The sequence below is a fragment of the Symphalangus syndactylus genome, chromosome 22 (assembly GCF_028878055.3).
Source record: "Symphalangus syndactylus isolate Jambi chromosome 22, NHGRI_mSymSyn1-v2.1_pri, whole genome shotgun sequence".
Classification (NCBI taxonomy): Eukaryota; Metazoa; Chordata; class Mammalia; order Primates; family Hylobatidae; genus Symphalangus; species Symphalangus syndactylus.
Genome location: NC_072444.2, coordinates 20,157,791 through 20,173,050, shown reverse-complemented (window position 1 = coordinate 20,173,050; position 15,260 = coordinate 20,157,791). Strand labels below are relative to the sequence as shown.

Sequence of the window (15,260 nt, the reverse complement as noted above, 5' to 3'; positions counted from 1 at the left end):
AACTCCACTTCTGGACAACTGAGGCACTGACACTGTCCTTCTCCCCTAGCCTTTCACGGGGCGGAGTTGGGGGATCCACTCACTTCAACCAGTGCAGTTTAAACCTGGAAGCTCCCCTGGGGCCACCTGTCCCCTGACACCACTTTCTGTGGGTGCCAGGGCTTACAAGGTACACATATAAGGAGTTAAGAAAAACAGAGCTCCATTCCAACCGAAAAAGAAATGCAAAATCCAAGACAGTAGACAATGATGTCGTTTATTTAAAATGTTTACTCCAAGAAATATATATATAAAAAAAAATAAGACAATTACAGCACTAAACCAGGCACCTTCGACCAAATCACAACCTCCTCTTTGATTCCCCTTCACGCTAAGCCTCTTTCAAATTCTTTTTCCTGAGCTGGAAGACCGGTCAGATGCCCGCAGGGTCAGTGCCAAGCACATTCCCAGCCAGGCAACTGTGTACCTTTCTCTAGGAGTGCACGACACCCTTCCCCCACAACTCCTTGTTTTAAAGGATTTAACCCATTAGGAAGCCCATTTTTCAATCTAAGCCAGAAGGAGGTGCGGGACAAGGCAGTCTTCACTTTGAAGGTCCCTTTCCTGCTCCAGTCCCTGGGCTAGGGTTCTAGAAGAGGCTGGCTGCCGGGTTTACGTGAGGCCACCGAAGATCTAAGTCCAGCTCCGCCCAGGGTGGCTCCTGCAAAGGCTGGGACCTCGGGTGCTGCATCCTCAACCCTCTCGGTGACCACGACTCAAAGGAGAGACCTCAAGGGTGCCAGGAGCACAGGTGCCTGGGCTGTATTCCAGGAAAGAGACCTGTCCAGGGAAACGGATCAGGCTGTTGCATGGAAGCTTGAGTCAGAGATGGTGGTTTTGGGGTGATTTGGACAAATTAGGTTAGTTTAGCAAAGCTCTGAAGTAGCAGAAGCTTCTCCCCTGGACTACTGATTGAACACAGAACAAGAGATACGCATGGCATCGGACTAAGTCTTAGATGCAGGCCAGTCTCCTCCCACAGGGCCTTGGGACTGGCAGGACAGACACTGCTACATGCCCTCCAAGGGCAGGAGTCACAGTAAGGAGCGACTGGGGTGGAAAATAGGGAAAAAAGCAACAACTAGATCATTTTTGGCATTTTAACATGGAGACAGTGACAAGTGGTAACAATAGCAAAAGAAAAAAAAATAAAAACGTAGAGACCAATATTTAACTTTCCCATCCACCCAAGTCTCACGCTTAAGTTCTAGTCCCATCTCCCCCATAAGCACCACTGAACTAAGTATCTATTTTAAAGCACCCAAACCAGTCCAGACCCTCTGGAAACCAAGAGCCCCAGCCACAGCTGTCGCCTCTCTTGGGTCCAGGCGAGAGGAGGGTTCCGGGAAAGGCACCTCATAACTCACTCAGCGCAGCACACACGGCGGCGAGCTTGGGCACGGGCACTTGACGGGGACGCGGGTGGCAGTCACAGCATCCGTGCTGACACGCGAGGAAGGGGACTCTTCGGTAATCCCAACTATTTGGTACCAGAGCCAAGCAAACGTGACTAAAGGGAGCTGGGTCAGCAGAACGGTACCCCGAGTCTCAGCAACAGGACGGCCCGCGCAAGGCAGGATCCAGGCGGGGGAGAAAAGGAGACCAAAGCACAGGGCGATCGAGGCTGGCACAGAAAGGGCTGATCCTTCTTGCAAGGACTGGAGAATGCACTTGACTGCTGGCTGATCAATCTCTAACTGGCGAGTGCGTATGACAAGGCTCAGCCCTAGCTCCACAGGGAGCCACCAAGCTGACTCAACTGATTGATAGAAATGTTCCCACCTCTGCCCCACCCCCAAGTCCCCATGGTTCCACAATCACCTGATTTTCATTTGGACTTCTTTAACAGCTAAAGTAGATATAAATGGCTAAACACAGATCCCCAATCCCCCACCAGGGGGGACACGGCCAATTCTATAATGTCGCAGCCAGAAGGCTGTGGGCGTACAGGCAGCCAAGGGGAGAAACAGAACTGACACCGGCCTAGGCCGATCTGCAAGAAAAAGCGGGAAAGGAGTGACCGGGATGCTTCCGAAGCACACGAGCGTGATTTTGGATGGAGGCGGGCCGGCAACTTTGCCTAGCTGCTGCCGGTTCCTGTAAGGGACATTTTTTCTGAGTAATTCCTCTTCCATGTAGCATCTGCTTGGATCACGATGCTAATTGTAACTGGAAAGGGGTGTTTTGGGGAGTGTATTCAGGAGAGGAAGAAAGAAAAAACTTAAAAAACCTAGATTGCTCAAAGTTTCTGCCTCTTTTGTAGGAATGGTAAGTCAACTATGAGCAAGTATTTTAATTCGACATTAAGGGGAAAAAAAGGGACTTTGGAAAGCATACAGAAAAAAAGGTAATTAATGTTGGATCATTTGTAAAACGGAACCTCAGGGAGTCTAAACAAAAATGCACCTTCGGTCAACTTTTGCTTTTTTAAATTCCTCGTCTGACTTCCCGTCCCAGTGCACATGGATATGACAGCTGCCGCGAGAGGTGTGGAGTCGGAGGAGGCTCCAGGAGCATCAGAGGGTTCGGGGGTTGTATTCTGGCAGTTTCTTGATCTTCTCTTTCTCAGTCTCACTTTCATCTCTTGCTATCACCAAGGAGTGTGAGTAGCCCATGGCAACCTGCGGGGACAAATCAGTGTTGGGTGTGCCTGCGGCGCCTGGGCTAATTAATGCGTTGAGGAGTCTCTGGAAACTGGGCTGCCAAAGCGGGTCAGCGTGGAGAAAAACAGAGTGCCCTTGAAAACTGCAAAAAGCCCCTCTGCCCAAGACAGCTAGTTTCCATGTGACTGCCACCAACGCTCTGCCAATCACAGCCTTCCAGGCTGCCCTGGGAGACCCAGCTGGCAGGAAGCCCACTGGGCCACCTCTTATCAGCAGGGACAGTTGGGGACATGGCTCCAGCTCCACTTCCATCCCCCGCTCTCTGGCTCACAATCCTGCCTGGGTGAGGTGTACCACCCCTCTCTGTGTCTTGGCAGACAGGGCCAGCAGGCTGGCTGACTGAGCCGCAGGGGCCTCACCCTGCCATCTGACTCCTGCAGCCACGCAGCCTCTACTCCGTGGACCTGCGGACCTGCCTCCAGCCCGGCGGATCTGAGTCCTGGGTGTGATGGAGACGCGAGTGGTGTGCTCGCCCGAGGCTGGATCTGCTGCGGCCAGTTGGTGGCATCTGTCATCAAAGGTGAGGACAGCCACCCAGCCTGGCCAGCAACCGTCTGCACTCTCTCCTGCAGATGATTGCTACCCCTCAAACAAACCTTAGCGTGACACACCAGGAAAGCCAGCTGAGATGTTAAATAAGACAACCCAAACAGACTGCGATGATCAAAAGCGTGAAGAGTGACGTACCACTGGGTACGGACACGTCTCCGAGCTCGCACAGCCGCCCCCGCTCACCTGCTCTGAGAAAATGCCATCCAGAGTCTTCACCTCCTGGGCTGCAGTGGAAGACTTGGGCTTGTGGTCCCCGTAGCCCTGGCGAAGCAAACAAGATGTTCACAATCAGGGATCCATGTGGCTCAGTCCACAAGTAGGGAATCCCGGCAACATTTCCTGGCCTCCACTAATCAGAAGCCAGTGATGATGTCCTCTGGCCCATGACCAAGCCTGGCCACCCTTGCACACAAGGGCCAGGTGGGATCATCCAAGTTTATCCACAAAAGGTGCCGCCAGCAGGTGACTAGCGCTTAACCTAAGGAAGACCAAGGTACCCAACTCTAGCCTGCGGGACTTCTGTGTGCACAAGTCCCTTCTGGGGAGTATGGCACTGGTGACAGATGACACCACGAGTGCAAGAAGAACGGCAACTGCAGCCCTTCGGGACCAAAGTGACCACGAACACGGGCTGACCAAATGCCCTTGATGCCTGCACCATCCAGAGTGGAATAACCACCATCCAAAACAAAACAAAAGGGCTTAAGCATGACAGGGAGACTATTTATTAGCAATGGCACCAGAGAACCAGTTTCCCTCCCAGAGGTAGAAGGAGCTGGATGAATTGGCACAGCTAAGGGGGAGTCTTGTGCAAAGCTGTGGAGCTGGGCGATTGAAAGGCTGAAGGCCCCAGCTCAGCTGAAACTGAGGGTCCCACAGGGCGGGAGAGGAGGACCCTCCCTCCCCAGCCCAGGCCTGCCCACATGTCCCTGGTGTCGTCTCCTGCCAGGCCCCACCTCATGCCATCCCACACAGTAGACACTCCCTCCAAGGTGCCAGGCCAACTTCTCACCCTTGAGAAGCTCCCCAAAAAGTCTCCCTTGCTCCCCTCTAGTTTCAAAATTTATATTTAGAAGGTCAAAGTCTATTTCTGATAGGCCCCAGAAAACATCCTTCCTCCTCTAAGAACTATCGGTAGAAACTGGGCCTCTGTCTCTTCCCTGTCAATGTTTCAAATCGGGCCACCAGAGCGTCTAAGCCAGACTCCAAGGGTGTGCAGAGCCCCGAGAAAAAGGTGCATTCACCATCCATCCCAGCCACAGCTCAAGGGACCAAGGAACGCCCTTCCTTCCCTTCCTCTCCGTCAACCACGTCACCTTGCAAACACAAGAGTACAGGAGAGGGAGAGACTGTGCTTCTAACAAGAAATAAGGGACTAAAACTAAGACCACCAAGAGTTAAGCGGAGAATCAAACCGTGACTAGTGCAGGCAGATCAGGATGCACTCTACAGCCAAGCTAGCCTTCCTAACAAAAACTCCAAGACCTGCCTTGGCCGGGTGCGGTGGCTCACGCCTGTACTCCCAGCACTTTGGGAGGTCGAGGCGGGTGGATCACCTAAGGTCAGGAGTTCGAGACCAGCCTGGCCAACACGGTGAAACCCCATCTCTACCAAAAATACAAAAATTAGCTGAGCGTGGGCGGCAAATGCCTATAGTCCCAGCTACTCGGGAGGCTGAAGCAGAACTGAGAATCATTTGAACCTGGGAGACAGAGGTTGCAATGAGCCAAGATCGTGCCATTGCACTCCAGCCTGGGTGACAGACAGACTCCATCTCAAAAAAAAAAAAAAAAAGACTCACCTAGCACCAGGACCTAAGAATGAAAGACATTTGTTTGCGGAAGGCCACATGTGTGAAACTGAGGGCCTCGGGTTCTAACCTCATCACTCAAGTAACTGGTATTAACAACAGAAACACAGGTTTAAACTCAATTTGGAAAAATGAAGAATGTCCCCAAATCACCCACAACTGTGAGTTTCCCACTGACTTAGGCCTCCAGGGGAGAGGGAACAAACAGGCCCTTTTCCTACCATAACCCAACTGTGGTTTACAAAATGCGAGGGGAAACTGGATCTGAAAAGTCCCAATTTTCAGAGTTTACAAATGTGCAGAGATGACTCAATTATCTGACTAGCACAGAACTGTCCTTGAAAACTCATGGGACTCAATTGTGTTGCAGACCTTAATACAATAAGGGGGGTAATCCCAAATGTTTTTCTTCTGTGTGTTTTGGGAGACAGGTGGAGAGAACGCAAAGGCCATGAGCCACCCTGACTGGCTCCACTCCCCCCGACCCACGCAGGTGACAGCTTACCAGTTCCCCAAAGGTCGGTGACGGGCCCCAGCTGATGGTGCTCTCGTCGGCGGCCACAATGATGCTGCTCTTCCTGCAAACAGGCAGGCTGTCACTGCAGGGCCAGCAGCCCCAGCCCTGGACCCACCCAGCTATGGCTCAAGGGCATGAGTGTGAGCTGCCGGAGGCTTTTCCCGTGGCGTACTCACAACAGGGCCAACAGGCTTCTCCTCACCCCTAAGATTGTTGTGTGCAGGCCACTCAACGCTTCAACAAAATGACAAAGCCCTTAGACAGGCCTAGGGGCCAAAGGCAGGGCACCTTGCTGTGCATCCTGCCCTAGGTCCTAGGGCTCCCTCAGTGGGAAGTCGCTTTGGGAAGAGGAGACCGGATCAGGATGGAGTGACAGCCTGTTCCAGAGGGAGCAGCCCTCATGCATAGTGATTTGGGCAGGGCTAGAGGCTTCAACACATTCAAGCCACGCTGACAGAGGCCCCTCATACTGTTCCACCCACACCTGCCAGCTGATGAATCTAACTCCTCAGCAAGAAGTGCTAGCTAACTCAACAGGTGTCCTGAAATGAACTACAAACCACTGCTGCCAAGACAATGTTGTCTTCCCAGTGTCACAGCAACTCAAGTCCTACTACGTTTCCAACTACGTGTAATTTTCAACCTGCAGCGTAGGAATACATCAAGCTCTGCTTGTGTATTTCTTTGCACCTTCAAAATGACTTTCTTCCCGCAAGACAGGGAACAGCCATCTGTTCTAGCAGCGAATGGGCCCTCTCCCCTCCTGTGTCCCCGGACTCTGGGATTCAGTGTGTCAGATGGCCTGCCGAGGACAGCCCAACAGGCAGCAGAAGCAGAGCCCCCATCAGGGAGGGGCACCCCATGGGTGTGTCCGACATCCCCAAGAAAGGAAGAGACCTCACACCCACAGGAGATGCTGCCACCTACCCACAAGCCAGGCTCCGGATTCTCCAGCCGCAGAGGTCCTGCACTGCTTTTGGGTACATGGTAGATTCACGGGAGGTGTTGGTGGCCCCCCAGAAAAACAGACCACCTGAGGGAAGACAAAACATGTTCCCAGCGTGGCCAGACATTGAGAGCCGAGCCTCATCTTCAGCATTATCAGGGTGAAAAGAGGACGGGATGGCACACAAGCGTTCTGTCTAAAAGATAACTGGAGCCGGGCATGGTGGCGTGCCCGTGCAGTCCTGGCTACTCAGGACGCTAAGGTGGTAGGACTGCTTGAGCCCAGGAATTCAACACCAGCCTGGACAACACAACAAGCTCCTGTCTCAAAAAAATAAAGAACACTGGGAGGTAAAGAGAATACGGGTTCGTGGTCTAGGGACAGGACAGTGGCTACACGGTTCCACACCAGGGCACTGATAAGCCGGGGCCAGAAATCACTAACCCACTTCACTGACGGCAAAGGAGCAGGTGTAACCAGCATAGATCTGGGAAGCCCCACGCCCAGGGAAGTCAAACAGCTTCACCAGGCGGGGGACCATCTCATCCTTCTGCTCTGCATGGCCCAGCCGGCCATAGCCACCGAAGCCCCAGGAGAAGACTCGCTTCTGGGAGTCCAGGACCAGCTGCAAGGAAAGAAAACACAGGGTTGGAACAGACTGACTTCCAACAGGCAACAAGAGGGGTCATCGTTTCTGTGCAGACAACCTGATGCAAATGCTAAGAGCAAAGGAACAGCAACATTCAAGTTCCCCTACCAGCTGGGCGCGGTGGTTCACATCTAATCCCAACACTTTGGGAGGCCAAGGCAGGTGGATCACTTGAGGTCAGGAGTTCGAGACCAGCCTGGCCAACATGGTGAAACCCTATCTCCAAAAACCAAAGAAATATCCTCTGCCTGCCTCCAGCAGAAAGATCTTCTATCTCCCGCCTCCAGCAGTGGGGGAGGAGGCAACAGGAGCAAGTGTTGCAAAATGGCATGCATTCAATAAGCCCGGTTTGCTATTTTCTCTGCCAGGGACTCCATTTTCCAATCCTTTTTTGTTCTGTTTATTTATTTATTTAAGTTACAAGTCTTAACCCTTTCCTTAGTCAGAAGCAACAGGGCTATGTCTCCTGATAGTATGGCAATCATTTGATTCCCATTACAACAGAGATTCGGCCAGGGGCAGTGGCTCATGCCTGTAATCCTAGCATGCTGGGAGGCCGAGGCAGGTGGATTGCCTGAACTCAGGAATTCAAGACCAGCCTGGGCAACACGGTGAAACCTATCTCTACTAAAACACAAAAAATTAGCTGGGCACAGTGGTGTGCATCTGTAATCCCAGCTACTCAGGAGGCTGAGACAGGAGAATCTTTTGAACCTGAGAGGCGGAGGTTGCAGTGAGCCAAGATAGTGTCACTGCACTCCAGCCTGGGCGACAGAATGAGACTCCATCTCAAAAAACAAACAAACAAACAAACAAAAAAAGATTCAATTGCAGAAAGAACAGAAGAGAAAAGGCCTACCTGTTCTTGGATTTTTCGTTCCTTTTTTTCCCCCCTCGAGAGGGTCTCGTGCTCTGTCACCCAGGCTGGAATGCAGTGGCACTATCTCGGCTCACTGCAACCCACGCCTCTCAGGTTCAAGAGATTCTCCTGTCTCAGCCTCCTGAGTAGCTGGGATTACAGATGCACACCACTGTGCCCAGCTAATTTTTTGTGTTTTAGTGATTCTCCTACCTCAGCCTTCCAAGTAGCTAGGACTTGGGTGTGCACCACCATGCCCAGCTGATTTTTGTGGGTTTTTTGGTAGAGATGGGGGTCTCACCACATTGCCGAGGCTGGTCTCAAATGATCCGCCCACCTTGGCCTCCCAAAGTCCTGAGATTACAAACATGAACCACTGCGCCTGGCCTGGATTTTTCTTTAGACTTCCCTTACCCACAGGTACACAGAGGTAACCTGTACCTGGTCACTGATGAAATGAACTCAAAGACACTTCAAGTGTTTAAGATTTATCTTCTTCAGTCTTGTTTTCCCATCTGCTGACATGCCAATTCAGTTCTTTGATGTTTCATGTCTAAACCATGTGAATCTACAACTTACTAAAAAACTTGACCTATAAGGCCCTAAACAAGAGCCAACTTTATTTCCCCTGACTACATCAGACAAAACAAATCAGTTTTTGGACTTGCACAAACTGAAATCTCCTGCTCTAGTCCTAGCCCATTCATCGGCATTCTTCATCGGCAAGAAGATTCCAAGGGAAGGAAGTGGCGAGCTGAGACCACTCGGGGGAGGACCAACTTGATCTCTGGAATCCTAGCCCAGGCTCTTTCAACAAAGCATAGAACAAAGAGACTCCTAGGCATTCTCAGACAGAAGAACCACAGCAAGGCCATTAAAATTAAAAGATATACTAACAGCTGGGCACGGCGGCTCACACCTGTAATCCCAGCACTTCGGGAGGCCGAGGCAGGTGGATCACGAGAGGTCAGGAGTTTGAGACCGACATGGTGAAACTCCGTCTCTACTAAAAATACAAAAATTAGCCAGGAATGGTGGCAGGTGCCTCTAATCCCAGCTACTCGGGAGGCTGAGGCAGGAGAATTGCTTGAACCTGGGAGGTGGAAGTTGTGGTGAGCTCTCACCATTGCACTCCAGCCTGGGCAACAAGAGTGAAACTATCTCAAAAGGTGGGGGGGAGGGGACACGGGGGACGGGGGACGGGGGACAACCTACTGATTAAAAATGACTCACATCCCCAGTATGGGGCACCATCTAGTGACCTGGAAAGATGTCTGTGATGTTATGTTAGATAAAAGCCAAAAGCAGAAAGTGCTTACCTTAAGGTGCAGGTGAGGGTGGCAAAACATCTACTTGTTTAAGATGTGTCTATTTAAATCACGGGAGAAGTTAACATAGGAGGCAGTGACAGGGAACCCTGCCCTGGGACCAAGGACCCTTTGGCCAGGGTGCAAAGCCCTCTTGAAGAAGCAAGCAGATGTCTACCTGGGATCAGTTCCTAGCCAAAACCAAGCGTCAGGAAACTTGAGCATAAACACCCCCTCCATCCCACTGCGACTCTCAGGAAGTGAGAAAAGCCGAGCCTCACCGTGTGGTTAGCGCCACAGGCCACGTCTCGCACAACCACATTTGGTACAGGCAGAATCTGTCCGTCTTTCGTCTTCTCAATGAAGATGGCCACTCGCCGGGGAACTAGTTCGCAGTCGTACTCTATCCGCTGTGCCCGGGCGATGAACTTCCCATCTGAGTTGTGTCCTGTAGAGACCACAGAGCCAGCCATCAGCGGCACACAAGCACAAGGGACGCGTCAGTGTGCTCACACAGAGTCTGTAGTGAGCCTCGGCAGCAACCCAATCTGGCCCTTCTGGGCCTTAGACCAGCACACGTTGGCCAACAGACGCAACGTTTCCAATCTGAGGCACAGCACAGCGAGTGGGTCAGTGAAATCAATTTTGTGAGCTGAGACCAGTTATTTTTTAAAAACGAATAGAACAGAATGACAAAGAATACTCTACACATAATAATGCCACCATGTTATAACAATTCCAGGTAAGGTATCAGATGTTCAGATTGGGTTGCAATAGAAAACTTATTTCTTACAATGGGTTGCAGTCAGAAAAGTTGAAGCTGCTGATCAAGGAATTATCTATCAAGTAAGATCTCTACTCCACTGGAGGGACGACAAGGAGCCCCTCATGGGCCAAGAATAGACAGAAAAGCTCCACACACAATCCCAGGCCTCTGTTTTTATGAATTACCAGCAACCTAAACATATGGTTATGGGTGGCTAAAGCCTGCAGTTCCCACACTTCGACTGACCCAGGGACTGGTTCGCAAGGACCCAGCTCAGCACACACCAGGAGCCCAGCTGCTCCAGTCCTGAGAACACGCCAGACACCCAATCTCCTGCAGCCACCCACAGCAGCAGGGCTGCTAAGTAGTTTGTAGTTTTAAACTGCTCCTATTCCCACACTGTGATCATCAGTTTGGTCGGGCACGGTGGGTCACACCTGGAATCCCAGCACGTTGGGAGGCCGAGGCGGAAGGATCACCTGAAGTGAGGTGTTCGAAACCAGCCTGGCCAACACAGTGAAGTCCTGTCTCTACTTAAAAAAACAAAGATTAGCCAGGTGTGGTGGCAGGCGCCTATAGTCCAGCTCTCGGGAAGGCTGAGGCAGGAGAATCACTTGAACCTGGGAGACGGAGGTTGCAGTGAGCAGAGAGCGTGCCACTGCACTCCAGCCTGGGCGACAGAACAAGATTCTGTCTCCAAAAAAAAAAACACAAAAAAATTTGTTGTATCAGTTTGTAAACTAGCCCCCGGCGTGTGGCTAATCCCCGTCCATACGGCATGCTGGTGTGCACCTCAGCCCTTACTGCTATGTGTGTTTCTGAGCACTGTGCTATTTAAATACAGTCAGCCCTCCAATGGCCACAAGTTCAACCAACCGTGGTCCAAAAATATCTGTGGGGAGGAGGAAACAAGGGAAAAAAAAAAGATAATACAAACAATACAAGTAAGACCATACAGTAGAACTACTTACATAACATTTACATCACATTAGGTACTGAAGTAATCTAGAGATGATTTTAAGTATATAGGTTACATGCAAATACTATGCCATTTTATATAAGGTAGTTGAGCATCTTCAGATCTTGGTATCTACAGAGGGTACTGGAAGCAATCTCCCAGGTTACCAAGGAGCAACTGCACCATGGAATCACAACTACACTACGCACAATAAGACACAACTACACTACGCACAATAAAACTCCTGGGCTTGTTTACAGGGCGCTTTATAACACTCATCTCTTAAGCAGGTTCTATTTTTTTTTTTTTTGAGACGGAGTCTCGCTGTCGCCCAGGCTGGAGTGCCGTGGCATGATCTCTGTTCACTATCACTGTCTATTATGGCAGCAGTTCTCTGCTGTTGACATAATCCCTTCCAGTGGAACATCTGTCCATTTAAAAGTCTGAGGGTCTCGGCCGGGCGCAGTGGCTCACGCCTGTAATCCCAGCACTTTGGGAGGCTGAGGCGGGCGGATCACAAGGTCAAGAGATTGAGACCATCCTGGCCAACATGGTGAAACCCTGTCTCTACCAAAAATACAAAAATTAGCCAGGTGTGGTGGCGCACACCTGTAGTCCCAGCTACTCGGGAGACTGAGGCAGGAGAATCGCTTGAACCTGGGAGGCGGAGGGTGCAGTGCCCCGAGATCGCGCCACTGCACTCCAGCCTGGTGACAGAGCAAGACTCAGTATCAAAAAAAAATAAAAGTCTGAGGGTCCCCACTAAGAAATTCCCCCACCTTCTAGGCTAAGATGAATTTAAGGGCATCATAGTAGATAGAATGCACTTCCGGATATGTCGCTACTTCTCTCACAAAAATGATAATTTTTAAACACTTGCACTCTTCTGGACAAGGTTTCAGCAAGGCAGTCAACAAATGATTAGAGTCCCTTTATTTGCTATCGACACAGTGGATACTGAACAGACACAATCCCCAGACAGTAGAGGCGGCACATCTGGCGACTGCTTTTTCCACCTCCTTTAAAGAGCTGCACACATCTGCTTTCTCCAGAAGTACAGGACAGAAACTACCCCAGAAAACATCAAAACAGGGGGCTTCCCTGTCCCTCTAGAGGGGTGACAGCTCTTTAAAATAAAGTGAAATGGCATGGCCGGGCACGGTGGCTCATGCCTGTAATCCCAACACTTTGGGAGGCCGAGGAGGATAGATCACTTGAGATCAATAGTTTGAGACCAGCCTGGTCAACATGGTGAAACCCCGTCTCTATTAAAAATACAAAAAAGTTAGCTGGGTGTGGCAGCGGGTGCCTGTAGTCTCGACTACTCGGGAGACTGAGGCAGGAGAATCGCTTGAACCAAGGAGGTGGAGGTTGCAGTGAACTGAGATCACACCACTGCACTCCAGCCTGGCAGACAGAGGGAGACTCCGTCTTTCTTATCTTGGTGTTGCCCGGCCCAGTTCAGTGCACTGCACAAAAGGGGGCACAAGGCATGAGTGTGTGTGGATGAGACACGGCCATAGTCCGATTTAGGTTCTCATTCTAAAAGTGATCTACCTGGATTTGGACAAGGAAACAAAAACCTGCCTTAAAGCAAGTAATACGCTGAGAATAAGCAGTTCTGTAGCTACAAATCAAGCCGATTTCCAAACTACCTGCAAGTTGAGTGTAACTGAGCACCTGCGAATTTGTACAAAGTGCATACATACATGGTGCCTGGCACAGTCACTGCTCCATGAAAGTGAGACATTTTTATCACCAACAGCATGTCATGCTTCCTGATGGAAAATCGACTTGCCAGGGTGCAGAGGGGAGGCCGAGGCAGCAGGAGCACACACGTGGCAGGAAGCAGACCGCTGCCCGGCACCGCAGCAGGGCCGTGGCCATGGAAACCGCTCTCCAACTGTCTCGGGCTCCGCCCCGGCAACCAACGCGAAATATGAAATGTGCGTAAGGGGCTGTTCTCTCTTATTCACTTCTGACTTGAAGTATATTTAGTTTCACAAAGTCACTGTTCCCCGAGGCTAAGGCCAGCGGGCTCGGCGCTATTTTTACCTTTTCCATCTGCCAGGCGCTGCGGCTGCAGGAGCGCAAGCGTCCAGCAGAGGGCGCCCGCGCCACACCTCGCGGAGGCCTCCCCACAAGGGCTGGAGACGGAGCCGCAACGGGGAACCGCACTTGGCACTTTGGCTCAGACAGGAAGGAGAACGGGAGACCATCAGGTCGGAAGACACTCCCCCCACTAACTGAGAACTGATGCCTGAATTCTCCTTTTCTACCAACGAGATCGAAGAAACAAGTTTCTGGACAACTAGATTCTGGCTAGGGATGACGCACGGGGCGGGGGTCCACCGGGGCTCCTCACGTGGCAACCTGAAATAATCGCCCAGGCCAGGGTTTCCAGAACAACGTTCATCTTGTGTAATTTTCTCATTTTCAATAAAGGCATAATCTTTAAATGTGAAATTGAATGAAGGTGGTCTGATTTTTTTTTCCACTTTGAAATCCCTTTATATAAATGAATTCCCAAATCAGAAAAAAAGAAATCTTTTGTCAGACTCCAGTCCCAACTTTTGCATTGAGGCAGTGTTGCAATACTCCATAATCCTGTGAATGAGGAAGCGCTGTTCCGCTGAACGTGAGAGATCCACTTAACGGACAAAGGCTATTATCTGAGATCAATTACCCACATTTCTAACACGTGTGTGCAGCCCCACACTGATCTCTGGTTCTGAATATATACGGTTAGATTACAGAGCTTTTAAAAAATGTACTTCCATACCCAGCTGACCATATTCAGGGCACCCAAAGGAATAGAGGTTTCCTTTGCAGTCCATTATCATACTGAATTCAGCCCCACAGGCCATTTTGGTAATTGGCTGGCCGTTGTACATTATCTGAAAAGAAAAGAAAGGAGACTTTCATTTTTTTAAAAGACTGATAAAAAGCCTCTGCCTCTCTGCATGTTGGTGGGAAACAATTACTAGGTTACAAACGAAAGTTTAATAAATTCAGTAATTCTGAAGGCAAAAAAAGCTGAAGGCATTTCTAGAACACAAAGCTTAGAAGATACGTAAAGAAGCACCCTCAGACCCCCACCCTCCCAGCACAGTTCAAAGCCTAGCCACTGTCTCTTTAAGATCAATAAAACCAAGTCCCTCCCTTCCTTCATCACCTAAACCACTAATTGGCACTTAGCATTCTTCTGCCTTTAGTGGTAGTTTTGTTTGTAAGGTATAAATCTCACCCCTCCAACTCAAGTTTCTTAGAAAAAAAAAGACTGCCTATCTCCTGGGAGCGGTGGCTCACACCCAGCACTTTGGGAGGCTGAGGCAGGCGGATCACGAAGTCAAGAGATGGAGACCATCCTGGCCAACATGGTGAAACCCCGTCTCTACTAAAAATACAAAAATTAGCTGGGTGTGGTGGAGCATGCCCAGTCCCAGCTACTCGGGAGGCTGAGGCAGGAGAATCGCTTGAATCCGGGAGTCAGAGGTTGCAGTGAGCTGAGATCGCGCCACTGCACTCCAGCCTGGCAACAGAGTGAGACTCCGTCTCCCCTGCAAAAAAAAAGACTGCCTATCTCGTATTTGTGTTCTAAGCACCTGGCCGGTGACTTTATACAAGGTCAAAACAAGGTATTTGCGCCTAAGTACAATTACATCCATATAACGTCTCTCACTTTCTTTGGAACGGAACAGGCTTACGACGAGGCATTTCTAACAGATTTCTCCATTTGGAAACAAAATGTTTTCAGGATGGTTTTCAACCTGCACAAACTAAGCCTGTTTTAAAAACTATGGCAAGGCTGTGCGTGGTGGCTCACACCTGTAATCCCAGTACTTTGGGAGGCCGACGTGGGTGGATCACCTGAGGTCAGGAGTTCCAGACCAGCCTGACCAACATGGATAAACCCCATCTCTACTAAAAATACAAAATTAGCCAGGCGTGGTGGCGCATGCCTGTAATCCCAGCTACTCCGGAGGCTGAGGCAGGAGAATCACTTGAACCTGGGAGGCAGAGGTTACAGTGAACCGAGATTGCGCCATTGCACTCCAGCCTGGGCAACAAGAGCGAAACTCTGTTCTCAAAAAAAAAAAAAAAAAAAAAAAAAAAAAAGAAAGAAAAAAGAAAAACAAAAAAAAAAAAACAAAAAAAACCCTACAGCATGTAACTCAACATTCGGACCCTCTT

At 50.3% G+C, this 15,260-nt stretch overlaps 1 protein-coding gene across 2 annotated transcripts in view; it reads right to left on the bottom strand.

Annotated features, from left to right (window-relative positions):
- Positions 1-235: 235 nt before the first annotated feature.
- The window catches only part of RCC2 (regulator of chromosome condensation 2), a 33,091-nt gene continuing 18,066 nt past the window's right edge, over positions 236-15,260 (bottom strand). The window contains exons 6-13 of one of the 2 annotated variants that reach the window (XR_010118774.1): positions 13,849-13,963; positions 9,624-9,790; positions 6,972-7,152; positions 6,509-6,614; positions 5,570-5,642; positions 3,438-3,515; positions 2,446-2,660; positions 236-819 (exon numbers count right to left, since the gene is read on the bottom strand). Coding sequence is in view for 1 of the 2 variants with exons in the window: in XM_055260744.2 (XP_055116719.1) it covers positions 2,556-2,660; positions 3,438-3,515; positions 5,570-5,642; positions 6,509-6,614; positions 6,972-7,152; positions 9,624-9,790; positions 13,849-13,963 (825 nt within the window). In the remaining variant the exon portion in view is untranslated. Of the gene's footprint in view, positions 2,661-3,437; positions 3,516-5,569; positions 5,643-6,508; positions 6,615-6,971; positions 7,153-9,623; positions 9,791-13,848; positions 13,964-15,260 lie in introns of both variants that reach the window. The other variant, XM_055260744.2, reaches the window with a different exon arrangement.